Source organism: Xiphias gladius, chromosome 3 (genome assembly GCF_016859285.1).
Source record: "Xiphias gladius isolate SHS-SW01 ecotype Sanya breed wild chromosome 3, ASM1685928v1, whole genome shotgun sequence".
Taxonomy (NCBI): Eukaryota; Metazoa; Chordata; class Actinopteri; order Istiophoriformes; family Xiphiidae; genus Xiphias; species Xiphias gladius.
The window spans coordinates 1,734,078-1,761,896 of NC_053402.1; the positions used below are offsets into that span (position 1 = coordinate 1,734,078).

Here is a 27,819-nt window from a genome sequence, read left to right on the forward strand (position 1 = left end):
TCAAATTATAAAGAACTGTGGAAGATAAAATGGAGATTATGAAGTTAATTTGTTTACAGTGCCTATGAAAAGTATTCATCTTGCCCTGCAAGGGGTTTTTATAAGTTTTTTTTTTTTTTTTAATTAAAAAAAGATTTTTCTTAAAATTCTTCCTTTTGCAATATCAAAGTATTCACTTCCTTTACCATGATCCACCTGGTGTGGCCAGCTGTTCCAGGAAGATGACCTGCGATATGTTAACTGGATGTAGACACGTCAATACTGTATCTGAGAATGAAGTGAAATAAACGGATGATCACATGTTGCAGTTTATTTTGTTATGATGATGTGGCAGGGGATCTGGGGTCGCCATCATTCATTTCTACATGTAGGAACTTAGCAAATCCATTTCAGACAGTATCTCCACTTACTGAATATTTTGCACATTATTTAAAGCATCCAGCAAGATACTGTAGTCAGTTTTTTCCTTTCAAGTATTCACAATAGTTTAAAAAAATAATTAAAATACGGTTTTCCAAAATTATCCTTTTTTTTTTTTGTTGAACTTTCTGCTCAAATCAACAAACACCAAATACGCACTAGTAATAGATCTCTTGGTGATCTTATTGACAGGCACAGTGTCTCCTTTTATTGCCATGCGGACACCCCGCCGTACAGTTTTCTGCATCTAAACTCCTTGTTGTTGTCCTGCAGCATTGTACTCTCAAATACTTATCTCACTGATTTCAGGAATAACATTAAACCTTATTCCTAAAATCTGGGAGTACTATTTGACAACAATCTTGATTTTAAACCACTAAGGTAGTCCAGTCTTGTTTTTACCAATTTAGAAATATTGCTAAGATACGACCTATGTTCAATTTTGCAGACACCAAAGCGATTATACTTTCCTTTTAATCTCCTCTAGCTTCGATAACTGTAATGCTTTTTTTATTGGTATGAATAAAAAATCTCTTAACCACCTCCAAGCCGTCCAAATGCTGCAGCTGGGCTTTAAACCAAAAATTTGATCATATCATATCCTATTTTAGCCTCCCACCATTGGCTGCCTGTATGAATTGACTTTAAAATTTTAGTTTTTAAATTTTGTTTAGCCTAAACAACCATTGAACGTGGCTCAACACAGGAGGGCCAGCTCCTCAGGTGAGGACTCAGCACTTGCCCACACATGAAGGATAAAGGACACTCCCTCGAGGACAACAACGTACATATTTTGGATAGGGAGGACAGGTGGTTTGAAAGAGGAGTGAAGTAGGCTATCTGAGTTAAGGTAAAGAAGCCATCCCTCAACAGAGGAGGAGGTCTACAACACCACTTATCCCCAACCTACAATACTGTTCTTTTATCCCCTTCCCAGGAGTTTCAGCAACCATGCACACTTGGCCTCTCTTGACTCCAACGATTCTAATGACGTTGTTACAACAGCCAGGAAAAATTAAAAAAAAAAAAAAAAAAAAGGTCCTGAGCCACTTTTCCTTCCCCTCGATGGAAAACGTCATGAGGTCGGGGAAAGATTTTAAGGAGAATTCATAAGGACTTGGGAAAAGACAACCGAGCCGAGAGAATCCGACTGCATTTGAACTAGGCCTTTTTTTCTTTAAACAAGTTTTATTAACAACACATGGAAGATAAGTACAATGACAAACGCAGTACTGTAAGTCTACAATTCAAATAAGGTGTCCTGTCCAAAACAGAATCACACCACCTAAGGAAGGATGTTTTCAGTTTATAGACATGGTACATTTAACCATCAACTACTCATAGGAATTAACAACATAGATATTGTAAAAAATAAAAACAAAACTAAAAAAAAAAAAAAAAAATTCTAATATAATAATAACAGGAAGGGAATATACGAGTAGAGGAATTTGAGCCATTAAAATGATAATCAAATAAAAATAAGGAATTGAGCAAGGGGCCAGAGTAAATTCTATTCAAATGTAAGTATCTTTTTTTATACATTTGTAAAGTAGAGAAAATTCCTTTTTCAGTGCATTCCACATTGGGTGGTAGTGAAATGACATTTATGTATACGGTATTTTGTTATAATGATGATATTGTTAACTAGAAAATTCTGCAGGGAATTGTGGGACAGCATTATCTCTTTTACTATTGTAAAGGATGGTCCGGTGTATCCTATGCCACTAAAGGAGATAAGAAAGGAAGCATTGACGCTCCTTTCATTAGCATTTAAAGACTTTAACCAATTCTTATCATGGCTGTCACTAATATACTTCCAGGTCACTTCAATCGTTAGGAACCTTCCTAAGCAAAAAAGACTTTGACCAAAGCCCAAGTGAAAAATCAAGTAAGTGGACACTGAGTTTTTTTGTTTTTTTTTGGTTAAAAGAAACCTTGGATTGGGTAAAGTATGTGAAACAAAGCAAGACAGAATAACTCAAGCAGATTAGCATCACGTTCATCGTGTTGTTTGGTCAATAGTACTACTTTGCCTTCTTTTACCAAATCCAAGATTTAGTGACTTTCAGATATAAAAGTAGCCAACCAGATAGTGTGGGATACTCATATTGTCAACAGCCATAACAGAGGCTTCTAAAACCGTCTTCCTGGCTTTTTGAGCCAAAAGCCAATAGGTGAGGAAGACAATTTGTCAGTAATTGAAGTGCTCCAACTTAGAAATGTTGAGTTTTACATCACAGTCATGCTTGTGGCACCATTTATTAAAGAGTAAGGGGGCAGCAGCCTGCTAACATTTATCCAAACTCATTCTGTAGCTCTGTCCTCTGTGTAGCTGAGGCTTCTTCTTCCCCAGTGACTCTCTGGGACCAGGAAGCCCTTCCTGATCACTGGTTCCACTACCAGCTCCAGTAAGCCAGGGGGCTCTGGCACTACCAGCTCCGTTACCCTAAACAGATTAGAATACGCCCGTCCCACCAGAACTAGCTCACCCGGGAGAATTCGGGGATCAGGTCCTCTCAGCCGACGCCAGTATACCCTGAAGTGGCGTACAAGTTTGGTCGGGTAGTCCCAACGCAGAGTTGCACTGAGGTACAGGCAGGGAGAGGTGGACTCTGGAAATGTACCAGCACCACGCAGCCACACCACGTCATAAATGCACAAGCCCTGAACCAGCTCAGGGGGAACCTGCAGACTGGCTACATCCAGGAGCTTGTAGAGAAAGTGAGAGAAGCGGACAGACAAGAGTGATTAGAAAGGGAAGAACTATCAGGTACCTGTATTACATTTACTAGAAGAGGCTCAATTTCATGGGGAAAATTTATGGACCTTGCTGCTGACAATTTGCAGTCGAAACATTTAAAATACCTGAAATATTGCAGTTGCAAGTGGCAGTCACATACTGGAATAAGTTGAAACTGCCATTAAAATGGAGGTGCTGACAGAAGTTAAGTATCAATGTAGGTGTAAGCACTGAGTGAATTATCAGTTGAAATCAAAGAGCTAAAAGGAGTGGAAAATTAAGTAAATGTTCAAGACATGACAGGAGCTGAAATGGCAGTTGAAGTTTAGGTGATGAACTGAGCTGGAATCAGCTGAAGCAGACGTCCTGTATAACTTAGGGAAGAAACTAGTGTCGGCTGAAGTGTAAGCACCGAAGACAGTTGGAATATCTTTGTGTATGAACAATAGAGGTTGTGGGAGTCAAAAAAGGTGACGTTGTTTTGGTTTTGGTGAAAGGGTGAAAGGGTTTCAGAAAGGGATATGCACCGATTTTGGCTCAATGGTGAATGTTAGTTGTAGAGTAAGAGGTGAATGCAGTCGAAATGTCAATATAGGAGTTCGTTTGCATGGGAAAAAATGCCTATATGCCTAAAAAGAATAATAATGATGATTAAATATAGGAATTTGACCCACACCACACCCCATTCAGGATTTTTATCCAGGTTGGCAGCTTTAATCTGCATCTGTAATGATGTGCATTCTAGAGATCACATTGAACACAATGGGCTCCCAATTTCTCACCCTGATCTCTCCGACCCTGCAGCTGAAAGCTGTGTCCTGAGGCTCTCCACTCCGCTGGATGAGGATACAAACTTCTCTAAGAGCACAGTCATGAAGCTCCAACTGCGAACAGCTGCACACAGTGACATGAAGAGGACAGAAAGACCAGGGATTCAGACAACTGTAATGAAATCCCACAATTTCAACCACGTAGGTAGAGAAAAACTTCTTGGATGGGCAACTGACGTCCCCAGGGAGAGGCCCTGGTGACATGGAATTCAGTTAGTAAAAGAACTTTCCGATTTCATTGCTCAGTCTGTCACGTTGCTCAAACATTGTATTGTTTTCTCTGGCCCCATACCGTTTCTCCAACGGCACGGGTCTGAGATTTTCAGCCGGCTATACTCTTTGGATGCCGGGCTGTGTAAATGGTGAAACCTTAACAGGTTTGGATCTGTGATAGAAATGTGATCTTTCCTGGCTGCACAAGGCCCTCTATAGCCCTGATGGTCTGCACAGCCTCCAGTAGATAGCAGGGGCTGAAATGCTGGCCTTAAACATTAGCAATTCTCTTCACTTATGTTATCTTCACATACCACCTGTTAGCTCTTTCCCTGTTTATATTGGTAAACAGACCTCTGTATTTCAAACACAGCCACATAAACAGATGATATGATGATTTGAGAAAAGAAGAAACAGGATAAACCAGATATCAATCCGAACAATTCCATTCTAGCAACTCTGTAAGTCAGTCAAATATCCTTTCATATTAAGCAACACAGTGTCTGTACAAGGGGAATAGGCTACAGTCCCTGAAATATCATTGACTGAATTTTATTATTGAATACTGTTCAAAGAGCCCATATACAAAGACACCATCATAATGAGCTATTAGTTGCAAGTGTTGGCAAGGTCAATAAGTGAAATCTTATGTTTGGATTCTATTTTCCGACTTGCCGCTTAAGCCGTTGATTCAGGTCGGCACAAGCAGCACTTGTGGTTTTGTGTGCATCTCCTCTTGATGCCTTTGACAGTTCTGCTCAGGCTTTCTTCACAAACACAGTTGGGTTTGGCATGTTGAATATCAGATCTCTGGCAGAAATAGTTTTAGCCATTTCCTAAATGCAGTCAGGCGAGTGTCCAGGTCCCAATGGTTTCCCAGCATAATTTTTTAAGACGTTCTCTTTGCTACCCTTCCCACAGTTGTGGGAACTGTGTTCAGTTCTACCTAAATCCTGCATACAAGGTTCCCTCCCTCTATTATTTTCTGAGGCTTGCATCACGCTTATGCCCTGTCCACTCACACACAATGGTACAATGGTTGGCGGACATCATGTACCGCTTAAATCTTGAGGAAATCAGATACTCATTTCAACATTGAAAACGGAAATGCCAGGAAATACAGTGCCATTTTTTAAAATACATTCCAGACCTTGTAAATGTTGTGCAGTTTAGCTACATTACACACAATTCACTCATTCATCGCAAGTCCTTGTTGCGGCAGTTAGATGTCAGTGTGGATAGCTCACTGGCAGTGACACACACACACCCTTTGTTTTGTTTATGTTCATTGATGTTTAGTTTACATGTTGTCATTGGTGCCAGCGGCAGTTATTATATGCTCATACTCGTCTCTGATTTCTCTTTAATGACCCAACAGCACTGCACTTTTATTATGCCCTACAAAACCTCAATAAAAAGATTTCGATTTAAAAAAGATTTTACTTATCCCTTTTAAAGCATTTCATGGCTTGGCTCCTAGTTATATTGCTGAATTGCTGGAGCCCTATGAGTCAGAGCACTGTCTCAGATCCTCAGTCAGGGCTCGTCTGGTTGTTTCAGAGTCCCAGCTCCAGACTAAAGGTGACCAGGCTTTTTCTGTCAGGGCCCCTAAGCTATATATGTGTGTGTGTGTGTGTATAAATTTTTCTTTTTATATATATAATTTTAAAAAAAGCCTTTTATTAGATTTTATTATAGTATAGTTTCCTAGCTTCACTTTGTTTTAAGCCATTGTTTTTGCTTTTTTTATATGTGTTTTATTTGTTAATTTTGCTGTTCTGATTTTTTATTTATGCTTGGAGCATTTTATCCAATTTTATAACAATTTTTTCATTTGCTGCATCCTTTTTTTAAAGGTGGTTTGGTTTTGTTTTTCTCAGTAAATCAGTTTGTAACATTGTTTCAAAAGGTGCTATATAAATAAAGTTAATAATAATAATAAGAATGATAATAATGATAATATGACACAATAGATCAATAGGCCTACAGTGAAATTACTACAGGACACTGTAGAGAATATAGGAAACCACCTGAAAAACTTGCATTGCTGTCACCCACAATAGGATAGGGCTATTGTGGGGGACAGGGACTAAGAGAGGCTGTCTCATAAAACAATATAATAATAATACAAATACATCTCAGCCACCGAGAGGTGGGGGTGTCTTAACGGCTCTGGCGAAGTGACGTCTGTGTTGAATCTCCTCGGGACCAGGTGTGTCTTACGTATGAACTTATCAGCAAACAGCTGTCAGTGGACGCTTTACTTGAAAACTTTACTTTTACTAAGTTGATCGGGTGACGGACCCCATCAACTTAGCTGGACCCGATTATCTTAGCTGTTACTGTTAGCTTGTTTGTAATTTGTATGCATTACCTGACAGTCCAACCATCTGGATTCAAGTTTCCACATAGCTGAGAGAACTGGCTCACCAACTGGTCCCCCCCATCTAATACCTCAGGAAACACACCGGTAACTGCAGACACAAAAAACACGCACAGTTAATACTTGGCAATAGCTGAGTGAACATTGAACCCATGGAGGTGGATCTGTTTTGGTTTGAGTTTGAGTGGCAGCCAGTGGAACCTAACAAGTATCAACAAATCTTGGAAGCTAATATCCCTGAGTCTGACGTACCTGAAGCTGAAAAGGGATTGGATATTTCACAAGTAAACCGGACTTCATGAAAGACCATTTTCATATTCTTACTGTCTCTTAATGTTGTTATGCTTGTTTGCATAGTGTGTTCCAAGTCGAATGCAGCAAACCCTCTTAATTACACAAACTTGTTGTAAATTGCATGTAACAACCTTTCGAATCCCTTTCCATATCTCCATAAGTTTAACTTTCATCCTTTGCAAATACCTTTTTTACGTAACATACTGTTTTAGTGCTAGCTACTACATTAATTAGCATTTACATTAATTAAGATAGCCCATTTGCTATACTGATTATCCTGTTGAGGGTCGCGGGGGGACTGGAGCAAATCCCAGCTGACATTGGGCAAGAGGCTAGGTACACCCTGGACAGGTCACCAGTTCATAACACGCCTGAACAACCATTAATGCTAACATTAGCACCTACGGGCAATTTAGAGTTGCCAATTAACATCACTTGCATGTCTTTGGACTGTGGAACAAAGCCGGAGGAAACCCATGCAGACATGGGAAGAACATGCACATCTCACACCTTCAGAAAGGCCCCGTTCGGCCAGCAGGTTTGAACCCAGAACCTTCTTGCTGTGAGGCGATGGGAATTAACATTAATTAGCCACCAATTATATAATCTACTGCCGAGGACGTTGGTCATATTTACCAGGGAGGGCAATGGTCAGCACTGGCTATAAATGAGAAGCCATTTAACGTTACCTGCATTTTTTCAACATTCGACTTTGCTAATAAAAGCAATGAGGAGAGATGAAAGGTTTGACTAGAGGTTCGGAGCTCAACAAATTTGGGTATTTTGCTGACCGCAAAACAGATCCAAAATTGAATCGGCTACCAGACCCCATCCCTAAAAACATTCTTCAGAGCCACAGAAGACTTTATACAACACAGGCTGAGCGGGACTTTTCGTGATGAGTAAACTAAACTTCTTGTGTAAATTTGGTGTTTGAAATTGCCTCACATATAACAATAATTATTAGAACATGATTATAGCTGACATAGGTTCCAGCCCCCCATGATGGCCCTGTAAAGGATAAGCAGATATGGACAATGGATCGAGTGTAAGAAACTCACGTTTGACATCCTGGATGTGTGTGCAAAGACTGGCATCTGTTGTCTTCAGCTCCAGGGAGACTGTGATCCCAGCAGATGGCTTATAGATGAGGCTCACCAGGGTCTTGGATGCCAGGGGTACATGGAGGGAGAAGATCCTGTTAGATACAGAATGGACACACAGAAACAACAGGTTCACTGTGCACGAGCTGCCGGACTTGTGTGTTTGGGTAAGTGATATTGCAAGATCACTTTTTTCCCCTACGTGAAAAGGTGAACAGAAAACACACACACTTGGCACAAACTGGAGAAGTGTGAGAGACAGGGATGAGGCCGTCGAGTAGCAGCGAGCAGCCTCCATTCCAGGCATCCTCCGGGCAGCCGCGGCTCCTCAGCCAGCCCTGGCCCTCCAGTTCTGTATGGTAGTACATGGGCTGGATCTCCTGGGCAGTCAGGTTGAACCAGCTCCTCTCTGTCTCATGCTGCATAGACATAAACCAAGACAGCAATAATCAAGCAGGCATATAAAACTTCATTTATACTATGCATTTCACCCAACAAACACTGTTAATGCTGGAGCATAACTAATGCTGTCACAGTTTCCAGCAGCTTGGAGCATACAAACTGAGCAGCCTAAACAATACTGGATTTGAAAAACCAGTAGGTCTGTCCCAGTGACCTTAAAGGTCTGACAGACAGGCGTATATCTGACAGGTGTGTCAGACAGGCACAGTGGGACAAAACCCTGTAAGGCTTGTACAGATGTTAAATCAGTTCTAAAATGAACTAGAAGTTAGAGGAGAGATGTGATGAATGGTGTGATATACTCTTTTTTTTTTTACAACACTGAAATTCTGAATTAATTTCAATTGGTTCACAGACTTAAAACAGCCATCCAGCAGCTGCATGTAGACTGAAAACTAGAATAGAGATTATGGACGGAACAGGGCTTTGCAAAAGGGTAAACTAAGACTCTTGGCCCTATTTTTGTGGCAGTGTAACAATGAGTGCGAGCAGTGCTCCTACAGTTTGATATTCCTGATTTTGAAATTGGCTTTGTCTGTCTGTGGGGTATTTTGGTGCTCAGCACAGCATATGTGTGACGAAAGAAACAAACAGGTGAGAGGTTTGTTAAAATGAGGGAGCACAAAGTGAGTTATTGGTGTTTTGGTGGAAATGCTGGAAACAGATGTTTCAGAAGCACATCTGCTTCTGTTGCAATGGAATACGGTACCCAATTTGGTGATTTTGATAACAATAGCAAACTAAATACTTGCAGCAAATGTGCTGCAATAATGGAGTGATGCATAAAATGTAAATTAACAATTTTAATTAAACACTCCAAATCAGCATCAAAAATTAATATGTAATGGGTTTACGTAAAGAATGTCAGTAAATCAGCATGTATTAATGAAGTATTACGAGTGATTCATCCAGTATCGGTTATCCACAGCTGCCTAATACTGTTTAAAAAGATTCTCCTTTGGTTCCTTAAATCCCTGCAGCCATCCCACACACACAGCCAATGATAAATCTGAAGCCTCTGTTTGGAGTAGTGCCATTACGCACAACGATCCGCCATGTTTAGCTTTATTAAATTACATGCAAACAACACCAGGCTGCTACAAAATAACCACACAGACCTCTACACACATCAGACTGGTTTGTTATAATAGTGTTAGCATTCTGCTTTTTCATGCGCGAAATGTTGGATATCAGGGTTTATTAGTCCTGTGCATTACAGCCTTATTGTGCCAAAGTGGCATTTTATGTTTTATTCCTGAAATGCATTATGGTGCAAACATTGCTGTGTCACATTCTACATTATGATGTAACCATTTATGATGAGAGATTTTTGAATTACGACTGATATAGCGTCTGACTGATGCAATGCTTCATCAAACTATTTAATGATTTAACATTGGACTTATTAACTGTTTAAAAAACACCACATCATCTGCCTTTGGCTGCAGATCTGTGGTGCTCTGTGTTCACGTCATGCCACTCTGCACCCTTCAAATAACAATATGATTTCCTGGAGAAGCTCTCTCCATTTGCCGATCTGTTGTCATGCTTCACAATGATTGGCTAAGTCATTCTGACCACTGATGTGATTGGCTGAGAATGTGTTTATTAATCATCACACCCTCTGAGCTATATTCCACTTCAGCCAGCATTTTTGTACTTTTCACTGCCGCACACACATGAACCAAAAAAGCGGGTATGCGTGGGGACGCCGACACAGCCCATGCACCAAAGACCTACTGCTTTGCACTGACCATTGCGCTTGTGAAATTAAAACAGGGAACTCAAACTAAAAAAAGGTGAGCAACCTAAGCATTTTGTCAAGCTGCTGAGGTCTGCAGCTTGAAGCAGGATACGTTCTTTTTGGAAAATGTAACTGTTAGAAGTCACACAGCCCTTTCACTAAGAATACCTTCTGATGAGTGTAGCAATAAAAACTCAGTACAAGATGCAAAGAAACAAATATTTAAAAGGATAAATCACTTCATCGTGACATCAATCCAAAGCATTGCAGTGTTCTTGGCTACCTCAAAGCTTTTTTCTACACAGTTCATCTTGTATCAGGAGTTTCGTGCGGTATCTTTGAGAAAACTGATGAGCACTGGCATTAACAAGCAGTAATGGTAATCTCGTCAATTTCCCTCTTCCCCCTCCTTCAGTACCTTTCCCCTCCAGTAGACAGCCTTCCCAAAGCCCTGGCAGAAGGAGGAGATGAAGGGAAGAGGCGAGGTCGGCCTGTGGATGTACAGGTAGTCTGATAGAAGAGCCCAGAACCTGCAGGAAGTTTAGGAACATCTCAACCTCTAACTAACATGCACTGCATTTTTTTTACTTCTGCATTCTAAATTAACGGGTGATTAATGAGTGTATTAAAGTCAGTCTAAATATTGCATCAATCTCACATGTCCTGATTCTTGCGGAATTCGGTCTTATCATTGTGGGCCTCATACACCCAGCCTGGAGCAAAGATGGCTGCAGAGAAGTTGTGCTTCCGAATGATTTCCAGTGCCTGAAGAAGATGCATACTGTCAATGATCTGCTAGCTATGAACGCTTATTCATAAAAAGACACACCTGATCCACAGCGCATACCTTATTTGTTTCAAACATTCCTCCTACCACCTTGCCTCGGGCGAACACGTCTACCCCGATGTAGATGTCAGCCTTGCGGCCTTGGACCCCACTGTAGTCCCTCATCCACTCCAGGTTCTGCTCTGTCCAGTTGTAGTTGGTAAAGAAACCATCACAGGCATCAAAAAACATCCTATAATGGTGGGTTTGAGATAAAGTGTTTTATCCGTAAGTTACTAATGAACTGCCAAATTGTCATAATCACTTTGGTCGTCAAAATGGACACATTTTAATGGTTGACCAATTTGTTTATATTGAGTTCTGTTACTAATTTTAAAGTTTTCAAACAATAAAGGAGATCTGTCTACCTGTTGGACTGATTAAGTGCATTCTGCCAATTAAGCTGTCCATTCTCAATCACACTGTCGTACCACAGGACCAGGCTCCCAGAGACTCGCTCGTGCATCTGGTCTGTCAGATAGCGCAGGAACAAAGGTGTGTTCTTCACTGCAACCTCCTGCAAGCAGAGGACAGCACGCACAATCTGTTTGTATTACAGGACACTCTATACTACAGTAAGCATGGTAAACTTTGATGTGTTTAAGAGAAGATGTTAGCTTGACTGAACTATGAAACACTAAGTTTACATGAACTACCTGCTGTTACATCTTCCACTCTGTTGATGAGATCATTTTTGGAAGCATTATCATTGATTTTATTGGAAAATTAAACAAGACTAAGAGTCTACAGGCATGCTAGTGGCTCTGTGAGGGTGAACTTTGGCACAGCATGCTAACATGCTCACAGTGGTAACACGCCTATGTTAACTAACACATCAAAGTATTGTTTGGTCCGCAGGATTCATCATCTGGCAACTGCAGTAGCAGAAGCATCAGCTGATGTGAACCATGTCTTGTAAAAGAGAGATCTCCGAAGACTCACAATCAATAAATGGTAATTTGCATAAAGCTGGAAAGGATTACAAAGTCATCTCAGAGTTTAGATACTGATTGGATATTTTTAGACAAACAGTCTATAAATAGAGATGATCTAGTACTGTGATTACTCTTCCTAGAAGTAGGCAACCAGCTAAGATGACCCCAAAAGCACAAAACACAATGCTCAATGAGATAAAAAAGAACCCCAGTAACAGCTAAAGGCTGAAAGGAATCATTGGAAGTGGTTAAAATCTCTTGTTCATGAGTCTAACATATGCAAATCATGATGCGTGGTTGCATGGCACGTGCGCGGAGGAAGCCGTTGCTCTGCACAAAAACACATCACTGTGCACCAGAAGTTTGCCTTGACACTCTACAATGCGACTGGGAAAATGTTTTGTGGACTGATAAAACTAAGGTTTAATTGTTTGTAAAGAAAATGCAGCAACAAATGTGGTGTAAAAACAGTACTGCACGCCAATGAGAAAATGTCATCCCGTAGTAAGCATAGGAATTGATAAGATTTTATTGATACCAATGCCATTATCGATTGTGCTTATCAGACCGATTCTTTATTGGTTCCCTTAACAATCCCTGATCAATTTCCTGTGTGGAAAAACAGTAGGCCTACACAGGTTTTCAGCGTCTGTGCAACTGTTTTATTATCTGAGTCTTAACACAGGCTGTAACCTGAGATCTAGCTGAAGCAACAGTCTGTCTGTCATCATCTAAAATGGATGAAATGAGAGAATATTTGCTTGTGTGGCGCTAATGTTATTATAACATTATAACAGGATATTTACCCTCGGTAAAGGATGTGCTGCTCAGTTGGGAAGCAGTTGCACTCATGCGTAGTGTCTCAAACAAATGGCATTTCTGGAATTTAAGTTGCTTGTAATGATGTTTCAGCAGATTGCTGGTGTCTCCACCCTTACCAGAAATGACCATTTAACAGACCTACAGTTTTTCCCACAGGGTGAGAATTTACTTGCGGAGGTGGTGATGTCCCAAACGCCCCACATGCAGACTACTGGTAGACGCTAGCTAGGCGGCTGCACACAGAGAAGGCTCTAGTCCCCACTCAGTCACTGCACCACATGCAACTCAGACAGGTGTGTGGCCAAAAATTAGTTGGTTTGAAAAGAGTGAAGTAAGGCATTAGGTTGACACTGAATGATTTCATCTACCTGGGCAGATCTTTAATCTACCTGTGCGGGCTGCCCAAGTAGAGACCATGTATGAGAAACGCTGCATTAAAACTGGCACTGTCGTCATCTTTCTTTGTGAAATAAAGCCACGCTTTGGACCGTTTCTTCCTTTCCACCACTCCTTCTTGTTGCAGGAGTGTAGACGCGTGACTTTGAAAAACATAACAACATGACAATAGGAAATGATAAGCTCGGCAGCATACAATTCCGATGGTTCGTAAAATTTGGATCCGGTACTCAACTGGAACTGGTTCTCAATTCCCAATCCTATCCCAGAGGTAATGTACTGTGGAGGCATGATTTGACACTATATAAATAAAATCCAATTGAATTGAAATGAATAAATGGGGTTGCTTTGCTGCCTCTAGGTCTGGACAGCTTGCCATCATTAAGGGGAAAATGAATTGCCAAGTTTATCAAGGTATCTTACAGGATAATGTCAGGGTGGCAGTCCACCATCTTAAACTAATTAGAAGTTGGGTGATGCAACAGGACAATGACCCTAAACATCAAAGTAAATCTACAGAATGACTTCAAATAAAATCCACCTGTCGGAGTGTCCCAGTCAGGGCACAGGCCGTAACTAAATATAAATGCTGTGGAATGACCTCAAGAGAGCCATTCACCAGACATCTAAAGAATACAGCTGAGCTGAAGCAGTACTATTGGAAAAATGTTCCAAAATTCCTCCTGTGCAGGTCTCCAATAGCAGCTACCCGAAGAGCTCATTCAGGGTTATTGCTGCCAAAGGAGGTTCGACCAGTAATTAAATCCAAGGGTTCACTTCATTTTTCCCACCAGCACTGTTTAATGGGTATGTTCAATTAAGACACAAAGCATCATAACCACCAGCCACGACAGCGTGGCTGGTGATTATGATTACAATACACACACATTATTACATACATAATTATAATGTATAATGTGTGTGTGCGTGTGTGTGCGTGTGTGTGTGCGTGTGTGTGTGCGTGTGTGTGTGTGTGTCAACTGGGCAAAATGTGGTCCTGGAGATACTTACTGTAGCTGACATTACCACAGAGGCGGTTTTGGGTTCTTTGGCATGTGTGTGTGTAGGTGTCTGTCTGTCGACAGATTTCATAAGCAGGATAGTGTCAAAACTGAGCAAGGTACAGTCACGAAACCTTACAGGTGTTTAGTTGAAATCAAAATGAAGGCCGAGAAGATAGGTGTGGTCCAAGCAAGGGGTTAGAGGGTTGGAAGTGGGGAAGGCGCCACTGGCCCCCCAAATTTACGTTCCTGGCCCGCATTTGTTTCCCAGTTTCAATCATTCCCGTCCAGTCTAAGATATTAGGTAGAACTACAGACCATCTTGCGATGGGATCACAGCAGACGCGACGACTGTCAATAATGTAGTAATGACTACTGAGTTCTAATGGGTCGGAACGTCATTATGTTGATGGTCATTGCAGCTGGTGCGATCCCATTGCAAGATAATCTGTAGTTGTTTTTTGTTATTATCTTAAACATATTGTGTTTATCTATACTTGTGACTTCGATGAAGATCAGATCACATTTTATGACCAATTAATGCAGAAAACCAAGTAATTCCAAAGGATTCACATATTTTTCTTGTCACTGGAAGCTTAAGCAATGTGTGTTATTGTGGTAAGCACCAGTGTAAAAGTCTTCTACTTACACTGAGGGTATTCTCAATGTTAATTAACCAGCCGTCGAAGCCGTAATAGTGGCTGATCTGGACTAGTTTATCAGCTACTGCCCGATAAGACTCCTCCTCTTTCAAGAAGGCCTCACACGCCGTGGCTCCATCATTCCACTCTGTGATGAAAGTCCCTGGAAAGCAGGCCAATCACAGCAGGACATTTTATACCTCAGAGCAGATATAGAAACAGAACTTAACTATCCTCTCAAATTCTAACCAAATCTTGATACTCATGATTTAAAAAACAAAATACTAATTCAGGATAACTAAATTGGACCTGGTTCTGTTATTTTGAGCCTTTTCACTCACCAATAACGAGGACTCCATGTTTATGTGCAGCATTTGTCCATACAGCAGGAGGTATAGTAACCAGGTTGTGTGTGAAGTAGTTGAAAATATCAATGTTGTGCCAGTGGTAGAAGGCATACGGAGCTTCTGCGCTTGTCCCCTGGACAAACCTTGACAACAGAAGAAAGAATGAAATGGCCAGTGTTTCCCACACATAGACTTTAGTTGGGCTGGCCGCCCAGGTATATTAACGGCTGCCAAACTATATTTGGTGACCCATTTTAGCATTTTTGTTGTTTATTTTTTTATCCGTCCGAGAGGTACATGGATGTGACTGCAAGTACAAGATAAAAAAGAGGGCGGGGAAACAGAAATCTCCATTAGGAATAAATGAGAATCATGGACCCAAAGGTAAAACAGGCAACAAAATCCATCTGTGAAATCATTCCTACATTAAAAGTTAAGACACGAAAATACGCCTTATAGTATATAGTAACCTATAGCATTTATAGTCTTCATTGGTGGTAGTATTGGTGCTGTATTGCTGATGTTATGATGACACATTCTGAGTACAGCTCAGGGACAGACTCATGCTGACTATGAGAACGCTGACTTCTCTGGGTCATAGCTCAGTCAGATCTGAACACACAGATATCATACAAAATATTTTTAAATTCAGTGGGCCTTACACGTTACGAGAATACCATTACCCAATGTCCATTGCAAATAAATGTTTGTAAATCTGCTTAGAAGTAGCAAAACTCCAGAACTAGCCCAAGAATCATCATGTTTTTAGGTCTATACATACATGGGACAGTGCAAACAGGAACAGCTAATACCTAATTCAGCATACTTTTAATGATACCAAAAAAACTTTTTGCCAAAATGTAAAACAATTAGACCAAAATAATAATTTAAAAAAACAAAAAGAAACAGCAGTTTAACTCCCCTCCCCATCTTGGAGGTTTGATCATCCCTTAAATATAGGTAAGAGAAAGAATAATAGAAGTAAGAAAATCCATCATTCAGGTTTTCGTGTTTCAGTGTCAATATTGACATTGCTAAGGCTAAGAATGTCCCATCAACATGGTTGTTAGATTGCTGGAACACTGAAACCTTCCTTTACTCGTTGACATACACAGTATTTTCCCCGTGGACACACAAGACAAAAAACTCAAACAATTTCAGATTGTGGCAGGGGGTCGCAGTGGTCTCAATTTTGTCTGAGGAGGAACCACAGTTTTAGACTACTGGTTTGAGATACGTGGATACACTGTATCGTCAATGTATCTTCAATATAAATTTCTCTGTTTCGGGGAACAAATCCCTGCAGTCAGGCACCAGCATCTAGTGGATAGTCTTCCCAAAAAACTGGAGGCTGTTACATGGTTTTGGAATGACATGTTCAGTGGTTAGATATAAGAGCTGCGTTCTGGCGTCCACGTACTTTGGGCCATGTACTGCATACTCTCTAATTTTGTTATAGCACTAAGTGGTGCCCCTAATTGTCCTTTCATCTCACTGTGAAATGTGTTGAGTTTCTAAACTTGTTAGTGAGCTGGAAGTAAATTTGTTTATTTAAGGGTAACATTACACGATCAGGCAGTGTACCTTTAGGAATTCTCCTTTTATCGTAGCCACCATTGACCAGAAAAGGTCATCCGGAAAACACATGCCCACAAGTTTTTATTAGCCCTAAATATACATTCATACCTGTCATCTAGGTAGCCACCCATCATGTCATGAGACACCAACGTCCGATGTGGACAACTGGCCAGGGGTGGCTCCCGAGCTGCCAGAGGGACTACTGCCACATTGAAAGGGTTTGCCTCACTTCGTTTCCAAGAGAGCAGTTCATCTAAAGTCCGAAGACCACAGCTGATTGGTTCAGTGGTGACAGCATCATAATGTTTGGCTGGTAGAGAATAGGAAACAGCATGTAAAAGAAGCGTGAGAGGGTTCTTGTAGTTTTTATTGTCTGGACATTAAGACATCAAATGTAGCTCAGATTACTTCAGACTGTCCTAAAGGTGATCTACTGTTGATAATAATCACCTAACCTGGTAGAAGTGAGGGTATATAGTTGATGACTTCATAGATACTGCTTAAGTCCATGGGTTGATCCAAACAAGACTCCAACCTGGTGAAAGTAAAAGATAGTTTGTTAAATACCAAATGAGATTCATGCATTTTTCTGTACTGCACATGGGAGCCTGATTAGTAAAACATTTGTGTGTTTTTATAACTTATAGAGGCAATCCTACTTGCCACAGAGACACCATTCAATCTGTGAATTGTAGTTGTATATTATATACAGTTGTATGTCTACTGTGGCAAGTGTGAGAAAATGACCTGATGGTATCGTGGTGATTTCATTGGGGTTATCTTTGGCTTGAGGATTTCAAATTTATTAACAGGGAGCTTACATTATAAAATGGAGGTGTGGAGTTTGAAAAACATGGATATTTCCCTGGCAGGGAGGGTATGCGGAGGAGATGCTGTTGAGTTGCATTATACGAAATGTAGGAGCCAGTGTTTTTAGAGCTTGACCTATAAGTAAGTCTCCCAGCTTTATGAAAGTGCAGTTCTGGATTGCTGGAGTACCTCTTTAAGATCATGACATATTTAGATAGCTGATGAACTTCATATACTAATGAATACCGGTACCAAGTTTCTGATAAAACACCCTTTATGAACGGTTTATACGCTGTAATTTATGACTTTAAATGGTAAATAAATAACTAATGTTTTCTAGATTAATTATTACCAATTAATAATAACAAGTTTTGGGTTGCCGGGTTGTAAAAAAATCTCTTTGGTTTACCTGCAGGAAAATGCCTGTGGAGAATCTGGACCGGAATCCATGTATCAACAGATTAGTAAAAGTGGAGACACGATGGCTTATTAAAACGTAAGAAACCTATGAGCAATTATCTTCTATTTGATTTGGCTATTTGCCTTCTTTGAAGTAACCTATTCATTTTAAAATTTTAGCCAGTCGCAGTTAGTAAATTAAGTCACTGGCTACCCTGTCCATGACTTAGGCCAGGTAAATAAACATTTACATTTTTAACTTACCAGTTCAACTTAGTGCCGGAATGTTAGGGTGCTTTGTTCCTTGGCATATAGCGGGTGCAGACCTCTAAATGTATCAAGTACATAAAGTTTTCCGGTATTTGGTGTTGTGCACCTTTCAGGCCTCAGGAGTGCAGGGCGCAGTAATACGACATGCAAGTATTATTTATGTATCATCAAAATATTAAGCTGCAGTCTACATATAACTGATGACGTATGAAATGAAGAGGTGTTACTTAACTCTGTTGATGCTACTTGTGTGCACTTTTACAGTAAATAAAGAAAAACTCTACCAACTCCTATTTATGGTGTATCTGTAGCAGAAATATAAAAAAAATAACCTGGAGACCATAGAAGTATTTAAATCAAAATGCAAAACAATTTTTAACACTAACAGGCACAAATAGTTGTGTAACTTAACCAAATGGCAGCAGCAAGTTCTCCAAAGTCCGCAGGCAACAGGAATCACAGATTTTATATCCACTAACAGACCAACAAGCACAGTCTACTGCCTGACTTTTGTACAAGAATGAATCCAGCGAGCCCTTAAGCTCCCAAAAGCAGTCTCTTAGAAGCGGCTGTTTGGCCTGAACCCAGAAATGGCATCTTTCTGGGTCAGATAGAACTAATGGCTCAGTTTGATCCTGTAATGAATGAGCATTTGAGGAGGATTAAAAACAAGGAGTACAAGGAACATTATTTGAACAATCAAATCCAAAATGAACTCATATCACTGGTTGCATAGAAAACAAAAGATGGTATTGTTGATCAGATCAAGAGAGCTAAGTACTTTGCTGTCATCATGGACTGTACACCTGACAAAAGCCACACTGACCAATTGTGCTGGAGCAGACTGCGAAAGAGTCGTCTCTCAATGGTGTTGCCATTGAGAGACGATTTGTGGGTTTTGTTGCTGTGCATGACACAACTGGAAAAGGACTGTATGATATTTTCATAAAGTATCTACAAAAACTAAAAGTAAACATCTGACTGTGCAAGGCCAATCCTATGAGAATGGAAGCAACATGCAGGGGAAACACCAGGGTGTACTGAAGAGAGTGCTGGACGCAAACGAGAAGGCCCTGTTTGTGCCCTCTGGGAGCCACACCATAAACTTGGTGATTGGTCATGCAGCAAAGTCCTCTGTATGGTCAGTGAGCTTCTTTGGACTTCTCCAGAGACTATACAACCTTTTTAAGATTAAGCGGGAGCATGTACAGTTGACCGTCAGGAATCTGTCTACAACCAGATAGGAGTGCAAATAGACAGTGTTAAGGCCCTCCGGTACCAAATGCATCAATTTGTGGAAGCCTTGGCTGCACTTACCATGTATGCCCTGGAGATAAGGATGCTGAGACCATGTCCACATCTCACGGAATTCTCAAAGAAATGAATACATGGAGTTTCATATTGTGTATTATTATTTGGTATATCAAATAAACCGTGTCAGCGAACTCCTACAGAATCCCAAGTCCCCAAGTCTCAATAGAAGCACTGAAAAATAGAAACTGATAGAGTAAGGGACTCTCTACAAGAGTACTGGGACACAGGACTCAAAGCAGCACAGACAGATGCAAGAGATATTGCAGAGGAGTTTCAGATCGAGATGAAATTGCCAGAAGGGAGACAACGGAAGACAACTCACGACTTCTTTTCCGATGCCATACCAGTGAACAAGATAAAATAGAGCGGACAAAGGGTGGAAGAGAACACAGAAGAAAAGACTGGCAGGGCAGAGCAAACGGGAACAAAATAGATAAGTGCAAAACAGAGAGCAAAACTGTAGGGAGTACAGAAAAACAAACAGAATACACCAGCAGGGCAGAAAACCCAGTAGAGAAGAGCAGGCTCGACCATATGGGCCCATATTTGGAAACTTAGAGATGTCGACCAATGGGAGAATAGAGTGGGCTTTAGTTAGATAGGGACATCCACACTGCCATGATGACTAGAGAAACTCTGCATCACATCAGACTATACACGATAAGTATGCAGTTGTACACTAACGTTTCCCTAAAAGACACGATAGTTTTAACTTTCAAATGTTTCTAATTATCCTCTGAGATATTTTCTATTGGATGCGATCCCTCTCCTAGTTACGTTATTTACCTTACCCTTTCTCTTTGTCTCTATCTCCCTCTTCCAATTTCTCTCTCCAGATTATTCCAGCATAGAATGATGTCAGCATCCAGACCTCCATGACCCTCCAGCCACCCCCACTGATCTGCTGCCTGTGATCTGTGACCTGCGTGAATAGCTAGCATCCCCTCACCCTGTCTTTAACTCCTCACCCTTCCTCCATTTTCCACCTTTGAAGACCAATGTCACTGAACACTAATGCATTAAATGGTTTTAGTAGATGAAATAAGGCAATGGCTAAGAGCAACATGTGTAGGTTTGATTATTGTAAGTAGAGGGAAAATTCTTAAAGAAGTACTGCACACTTAAACATGTTTTTTGAGTTGTAAACTAAATGATATGACTGTATTGTGATGAAACCCATCAATGCTGGTGTTGACATTGACATTTCTTACTAAAGTTATAGAAAATTGTCATTTCGTGAGTTGGAAATGGCTCAACGTGCCATCTACTGTTTTAAATCATCCTGAACCTCGCAAGGCCAATGCTGACATAGAGTCAAACCCTGGGACCTATTTATGTCATGAAATTTATATTTAAAAAAAAAAAAAGAATGTTAACGCCATCTAATCAGAGGTGGGCTGTCCTCCCCCCTCAGCACCCGTCCGTGAGTGGGAATCTGTGAAACCACGCTCATTTTCAAATGTATACTGATCGAGACTCATCAGTCACAGGAGTTTACACTATTTTTTGCTTACCCTCTACCCTCTACTAGCATTTTTTTTTGGCGCAGTGTTTTGGACTATTGCTTACGACGGCAATAGAAGCACCACAGGACTGCATTCTTTCCCTTCAGGCCCTCACATGTGTTGGAAGTAGTTGCAGTTGCCAGCAGGTCCCTGGATAGCAACACATGGCTATGTACATTTGTAACTGGCATAATTCACGAGAGTGCTGTTCTAACTACCTGCTCGGCTCCAAGGTCTCCAGCTCCAGGCATTGCTGGAGCTGGAGCCAATGGCTCAAAGTGATACAACTCGGGACCACCATGGTCCCCCACCACTGTAACGTCAGCCTAAGGGGATTCTGGAGGGGAAAAGACCCCCACGTCAAAAGAGCCGTCCAGCATAGGTGCCTTGCGATCACTAACTCCTGCCTTAGACTGGAAACTCTGCCTTCTGTCTTTTCCCTCTCTTCAGATCTGTACTGGGTTGTCATGGTAAGCCTAACACAGATCACCAATCAAGCAACAAGAGCCTAAATCAGAAAGTCTCACACACACACACACACACACACACACACACACACACACACACACGTGTCTCTGCGACTTCAGAGGACATAACGTGTACTTATACCATTATTTTTTAAAACAAAAATTAGCGCATGTATGCTGTTTTTTTTTTTTTAAAGCAGGTAAACCCACTCAAAAAAGGCGACTGACACCCTCCCCATTTCCAGGAGGAGAGTTTGCCTCTCTGTTTTTCTGTCACGAATGCGCCGGAAAACAGGTTTAGTAAACAGCTGAAAGCAGCATGTAGGCCAGTGACTATGTTGTGGCAGTGACTCACTTACACCTGGGCCATACTGCCTGTGTCAAATGTGCATGACAGTTGTGGAACGTCTTGGTATTCATTGTGGCGCCGATGTTAACAGGATAGAGCAGCCACACAGCCTGCATGAGAGTCTAGAGTTTCGGCGTGGAGCCTATTTTTCACACGTGACACAGGAAGTTCCCAGAAAAAACAGACAGTGACAGATCTGTTGATAGTGATATTGACATCATACCAGCAACATTACATAAAACTGACACATTTCGCCGTCGTTTTAATGTCTGGGCTTTATCTGAATGTGTCACACACATGAAAAAAATATATATATTTTTAAACCATTTTAGCAATTTCGTGTTATTAAAGAAGAAAGTGGAGGATGCGTGTGTATTATATAGTCATCACAGAAACCCAATGTATATGATAATAATATTATGTTAATAAGTTAACACGAACATTAAGTGAAGGGCCGTATTCTTCTGTTGTGCTTTCTCTGTCTGTCTCTCTCTGAACACAGGTAAACAAAAATCAATTGACTGCTTTCTGGTTACAACTCTTCACTTTTCAGACCACTCATCAACAACGGATGATTATTATTATTCATGGCCATTATCGAAGGCAAACTCAATGTAGAAAGATAGGGCTGACAGTAGCAGCGCACACACAGGTGAGCCACAGCAGTTCAGCGCGCTAGATGTCACGTCAATTGTACCCTTTCCCACTGACGACAAAAGCCAGATGTTGGTGGATGTAAGTGGTTTTTTTGTCCAGTGTAAAAGGGGCTTTACATTAATTTCCGGCAGACTTACTCTAACCTTGACCATAACTACTACTTGCCTAACCCGAACTCATACCCTGACCTTAACCTTAACCTAACCTTACCCTAACTTTAAAACATCTGTTCACCTTAAAAATTAATGAGTTATGTTATGGGGACTTTCTTTTTGTCCCCTTAAGGACAACAAGTCCCCATAATGTGACTGTGAAAACAGATTTAGGTCCCCAAAGCATGAGCAATACCTGGATCACGCACAAACCCAGACACACGGTTGTGGACTTGAGACTTTTACCCCTAGAGAATAGTGAATGTTCAAAAGCTTTAATCAAAAAGAAAGTACTACACTTTTGTCTTGAAAGAATTAAAGGTAATATACTAATATACTAGGCAATAATATCTTTTTTCTTGCCATACTGTGTTCTTCTAACTGACTTAATGTCATTTGAAGTTTGTCAGTTAGAACAATGAGGATTATCGTTTGGATCTGTCCTTTAGTTACGTGGCTTTGCTAACTGAATAGAGCTGCCTCCAAATGGTTTTTGTTAGGGATGGGAATTGATAATGTTTTATTGATACCAATGCCATTAGCGATTCTGCTTTTTCTGCTTATCGATTGCCTTAACAATTCCAGAACAATTTTCTTAGTGGAAAAAAAGGAGCCCTACAGAAGGTTTCAGCTTAAAAAGCAACTGTTAACTCTGAACACAGTGTAGAAACAGAGTGGAAAAAAAGGCATGCATGTAACTCAGGTGTGGATGAAATGAGAGAAAATTTGTACAGCATTTGTTTTTGTTAAGGTTTTCTTAGTCAAAGAAAAAAAATCTACTAAGCCTTCCTGCGTGGTGCTAATGTTATTATGATATACTATGTCTACCCTCAGCAACATATGCAGTGTTTCCCACAGGTTGAAAATTTACTTTTGGTGGTGGGTGGCGGGCTGTGTGACTGATGTGCATGCAGGGACCCGTGCAGTTTTGAGGGGGAGAGTGTTACCCCGGTTATCTTATTTAGCTGCAATTTACAGATGTCCCCTAGACGTCTCACATGCAGACCACTGGTAGGCGTGAGCCAAGCAGCTGCGCCCAGAGGAGCCTCTGGTCCCCACTCAGTTACTGCAGCGCACACAACTCAGACAGGTGTGTGGCCAATAATTAGTTAGTTTGAAGAGAGTGAAGTAAGGCGTTCATATGGAAGATTTACCCAAGGTGATACCGGGTGTTTTTATCTACCTCGGCGGGTCTCGATTCCCATCCCTGGTTTATGTTCGCTAGCTGTGATTGCCTTAAGCAAAATGGAGAAGGGCCTCACTTTGGTCTTTGACTAGGGCCTCCAAATCCCTTAAACCGCCCCTGAAAGAAAGCTAAACTTTGTTACACAGTACTCAGGTGAGTTTATAACACCAGGCTGTTTAAGGTTGGAACGCCTTCATTTATATGGCTGAAAGTTAGTTTGGTGACATATAAAGGCCGAGTAGGCAAGAGGGGGCCAAAGCCTTCGCCAGTGTCGGACTCAAGAGTGCGGACATTCGGCTACTTCCTGGAGACAGTACGTACCAGTGTAAACTCGATTCATGTCGAACTCGCAAAAATACCAATAGAAAAGACTACTTCGTTCATTCTGGGCCAGTGTTGGTTCAAATGAATGAATCACTACTGAGCAAGTGATACTGAAAGTGAGTGAGAAGCATTCTCCCGAGTAGCCCACAGTACCGGCTGGGTTCATTTTTGTCCCTCTTCACGTCGCCATCGTCGTCATTCTCTCCGTCCTCTCGTTTCCTTCGCTGAGGAAGCTTGTTTCCATCCACACTTAGTGCCATTTCATTTCATTTAGCTGAAAACTAACAGACCGTACCAGCAACACGGAAAAAGGTTTGTATTACCAGCAACGACAGAAAAAACACTTCCGACTCAGTCCTTCAGCGTAAGACGCGATTTCCATAAAGCAAAATGAAAAAATAAAATTAAGTAGAGCAAAACGCGCTAAAAAATTACATGTGACAATATTCTCGTCTATCCCTAATTTATTCTATCTTCATCATAGACTGAGTCTGGACCGGTTTACAAATACTACTCAAAGTACCGTGTTCCTTTTAAAAGAAACTGCTTGAGGTGAAGCTACGTTTTTCCATGTTATATTTCAGTAAACTCAATTTAATGTCCGTGTTTATTTGTTTTTATTTGTTTACTTAACGGGTTCGTGCAGTCAACAGTGCACGAGAGAATGGACCGATGCCAGCTGGACACAGGAACCAATCTTTTGTTATTTTTCCTGGACCAGACACATTTACTTCGAGGAGATTAGTCCCCAGCAGGAAACCATGAAACAACAACATAGGGCACTGACGGGGGAAGGAAAAGATGGCGGCTGAAAAATGATACTAACACGAGCAGTAGTATCGGTTCAATTTTTTCCGTTCATGAATAGCAAAGAAATGTTGAATCGCAAACCAGCGAACATAAACTGCAACCCAAAATGTATCATTCAACAATATGACAAAGAGCTGCTATGAGCAGACTTGCTTTTAAAATCAGTTTGTGCTGTCTGTTTCTTGGCTTGCGTTTCTTATTGTCTGTTCATTTTTGTATATATATGTATTTTCTTATTGAAATGTGGTGATACATCTGTACATATAATAACCTCTGAGCCCACAGAGGCAGCACTGTTGTTACACTGTCCAATAAAACATTATGTATCAGTTTTGCCTTCAGACAAACTGGCAGCAACAATTAGACCAAATCTTCCAACAGGAATTATAACGAATATTAAGCAAAGGATTTCTGTAGCTCTCAGTAGAAGTGTGCAGATTTATACTTCAATAGCAGTAGGTGACAAGGAGCCTGTTCAAAGTCCGATTGAATGGATGAATAAATGAATCAAGGGCCACTACACAAATTTATAAGAAGAGTGGGTCAAGGACCGTAACTTATTTAATCAACGGAAATCCAAACAGCAAATGGCAGGCCTACAACTGAAAGCTGATTGTTACATTTATCACCAGCTATTCTTAGTTTCAATTGTTTTCTTTTCACACGTAAGACCCAAAAGTTTTTTTAATCATTCTGTAGCCTATTGCAATTCGTAACAGGCAAGGGCATACAAAGGGTTTCGGGCGTCGTCGTGGTTGTTAGCTGAAATTTCATTTAGCTAAGCAGAGGCAAAAGGAACAGTAAGAAGCGATATTATGAAAGACAGGCAACATAACTGGGAGAGAGCATAAAGAGGGCAACATCTTTATGCAATGGGGAAGGAAGTGGAAACTACGCGGTCAGTAGGAAGACATACCAAAGAGGAAAACATAATAGTTTCATAGTAACAGTTACAATGTAAACAGTAAATTGTTACAGTTTCACGTAACAGTTTCATAGTTTAACTGAGGGAAACTGGCTTAATAAATAGATTTCATTTATTCATTTAAAGGAGTAGCTAACTCCTATGGTCCACACTCCAGCATAGCAGGTGGCTGCAGTTGGCTGCCACACGCAATTTAAAAAAAATAGAGAGAGAGAGAGACAAAGGAAGAAGCTGTGGCTGTTACCGACACTGGTATCTGTTGGTAGCTCTTAAGTGGAAAGCTCTCTGGCAGCGTCCGCCCTCATCTCCCAGGGGGGGAAGTGATGTCAGATACAGGCAGGATGCTAACAGAGGATAGGATGCTAACAGAGATCAGAGACAGCAGCGAGAGGGAGAGGATCCGAGCGAAATCGTAAACGTTAGCTCCTGAAAATCCAGCTTCATCCGTGTAGAATTAAAGCCTATTCATATATAAAACAGTAAGAGCATAAAGTACACCCTTAAACATTTTTAACAAGCATCGTATTACCACTATATGAGATTAATAGTATTTTAAAACAAGTGGCGAAAGATTGTGAGAGCTGACTTCATCCGGAACAACATACCGAAGACCTTTCATCGCTTGACGAGATCCTCTGTGTTAAATGTTTTGCGTATTCCGCTTTTAAGCAGACTTGGGCTGTAAACCTGAACATTTTCTCATATATTTTTGGAGCTAGCGAGCGTGCTTGCTAGCCAACCACAGCTTGATTAATATGGAGTTGAGAGTAGGAAACCGATACAGACTGGGCAGGAAAATTGGAAGTGGATCATTTGGAGACATCTACCTAGGTAAGTTCTACTCAAAGAAACTTGATATACGGTTTCTATTTATGTCCTTTCTCAGCAACAACAAGAGTTTGCCAGCTAGTTTCCTTTCCAGCGTTTCCAAAACGAGCTGATAGTCAATCAGCTGTCCGGTGTTTAGCGTTCGCAACATTAGCTACAAAGCTAGCAGTCTGTGTAGCCAGCTAGCAGTAACAAAACGCCTGTTATGATGTAACAACAGTAAGCGATGTATTTGTTCAGTGTCACTTCGGGGTCCACTTTGCCTGCGAAACCAATGTCCAAATGAACCGAGTAACGACATTAAGAAACCCGGCGGCTGCTGTGTAACTAAAACCCTTTATCACACCTTAATTAGCTAATATTTGAGTGTCCTCTCTGGCTTATACTTACCGGGAGGAAGCAGTAGTACGGGAACAGAATAACTGACCAGGCCGTAGGCTTTACTCTTTAGTGCCATAAGCGTTAAATTACGCGTAACTAATGCCGAACGGCCACCCCTACATACAACAAGCCGGTTCAGCGACTCCCTCTGTTTCTAGTAAGATATATCAGAAATCTAGCCACATAAATTGTTCTCGTTTAATTAATGTAAATATTTTGAGTTTCTGAAAGTAAAAAGTTATTAAACGTGTGGGGATGTCTGCTGTATTCAGCTTGGTTCCTTGGTACTTAATTTGAACAAATGAAGCTCTGTGGCGGTTATTAAATCCAGCTGCTGGTTTAGTGATACGATAGGCTGTGTGTTACCTCTCGTTGAAGGTAAAGGTTAAAGAGATTTATATTAGCTGCGCTGGCAGCAGTTAGTAGTTTACAGTAGCAGTTTGGTTGGATATTGGAAATTGATAGTGATAATGGGAAGTGCTTCATTTCTGAACTCTGCATTTAAGGTAAAAAGGTAGGGAAAACACAAATTGGCAAAAATTCATAAGATATCTAATTAGAATATCCACTGGATGCATTAAACATCAGAGACGTCTTCCTGACATTGAGTTCTACTACCTTTATTTAATGCATCCTCTGATGGCCATATTAAAGTTCCAAAGCTCTAGGCAACAGCTGATCACATTTCTGAGTTTAGGACTTTGTCA

General features: G+C 40.9%; 2 protein-coding genes across 4 annotated transcripts in view; one reads left to right on the forward strand and one right to left on the reverse strand.

Annotated features, from left to right (window-relative positions):
- Positions 1-1,597: 1,597 nt before the first annotated feature.
- Positions 1,598-27,203, reverse strand: engase (endo-beta-N-acetylglucosaminidase). Of its 3 annotated transcripts, none has more exons than XM_040158163.1 (14): positions 27,122-27,203; positions 17,191-17,270; positions 16,844-17,045; positions 15,152-15,300; positions 14,819-14,973; positions 11,384-11,532; positions 11,037-11,208; positions 10,848-10,954; positions 10,608-10,719; positions 8,215-8,402; positions 7,942-8,078; positions 6,578-6,677; positions 3,943-4,054; positions 1,598-3,129 (listed from the first exon to the last, which is right to left on the reverse strand). In XM_040158163.1, the coding sequence occupies exons 2-14, from the start codon at positions 17,243-17,245 to the stop codon at positions 2,725-2,727; spliced, it is 2,043 nt and encodes a 680-aa protein (XP_040014097.1). In that variant the 5' UTR covers positions 17,246-17,270; positions 27,122-27,203; the 3' UTR covers positions 1,598-2,724. The 3 variants fall into 3 exon arrangements, with proteins under 3 accessions (XP_040014097.1, XP_040014080.1, XP_040014089.1); XM_040158146.1 differs by lacking the exon at positions 27,122-27,203 and adding an exon at positions 24,322-24,711; XM_040158155.1 differs by lacking the exon at positions 27,122-27,203 and adding an exon at positions 24,166-24,388.
- The window catches only part of csnk1da (casein kinase 1, delta a), a 28,006-nt gene continuing 26,845 nt past the window's right edge, over positions 26,659-27,819 (forward strand). Inside the window, exon 1 of the mRNA XM_040158178.1 lies at positions 26,659-26,734. Coding sequence (XP_040014112.1) covers positions 26,659-26,734 — 76 coding nt within the window. The remainder of the gene's footprint in view (positions 26,735-27,819) is intronic.

Coding starts and splice junctions, on each gene's coding strand:
- engase (XM_040158146.1), bottom strand. CDS start 24,428: ATGGCACTAAGTGTGGATGGAAACAAGCTTCCTCAGCGAAGGAAACGA. Junction 11,209..11,383: donor GCACTTAATCAGTCCAACAG/GTAGACAGATCT, acceptor CCACCATTATAG/GATGTTTTTTGATGCCTGTG. Junction 3,130..3,942: donor GCAGGGTCGGAGAGATCAGG/GTGAGAAATTGG, acceptor TTTCTCTACAAG/CTCCTGGATGTAGCCAGTCT.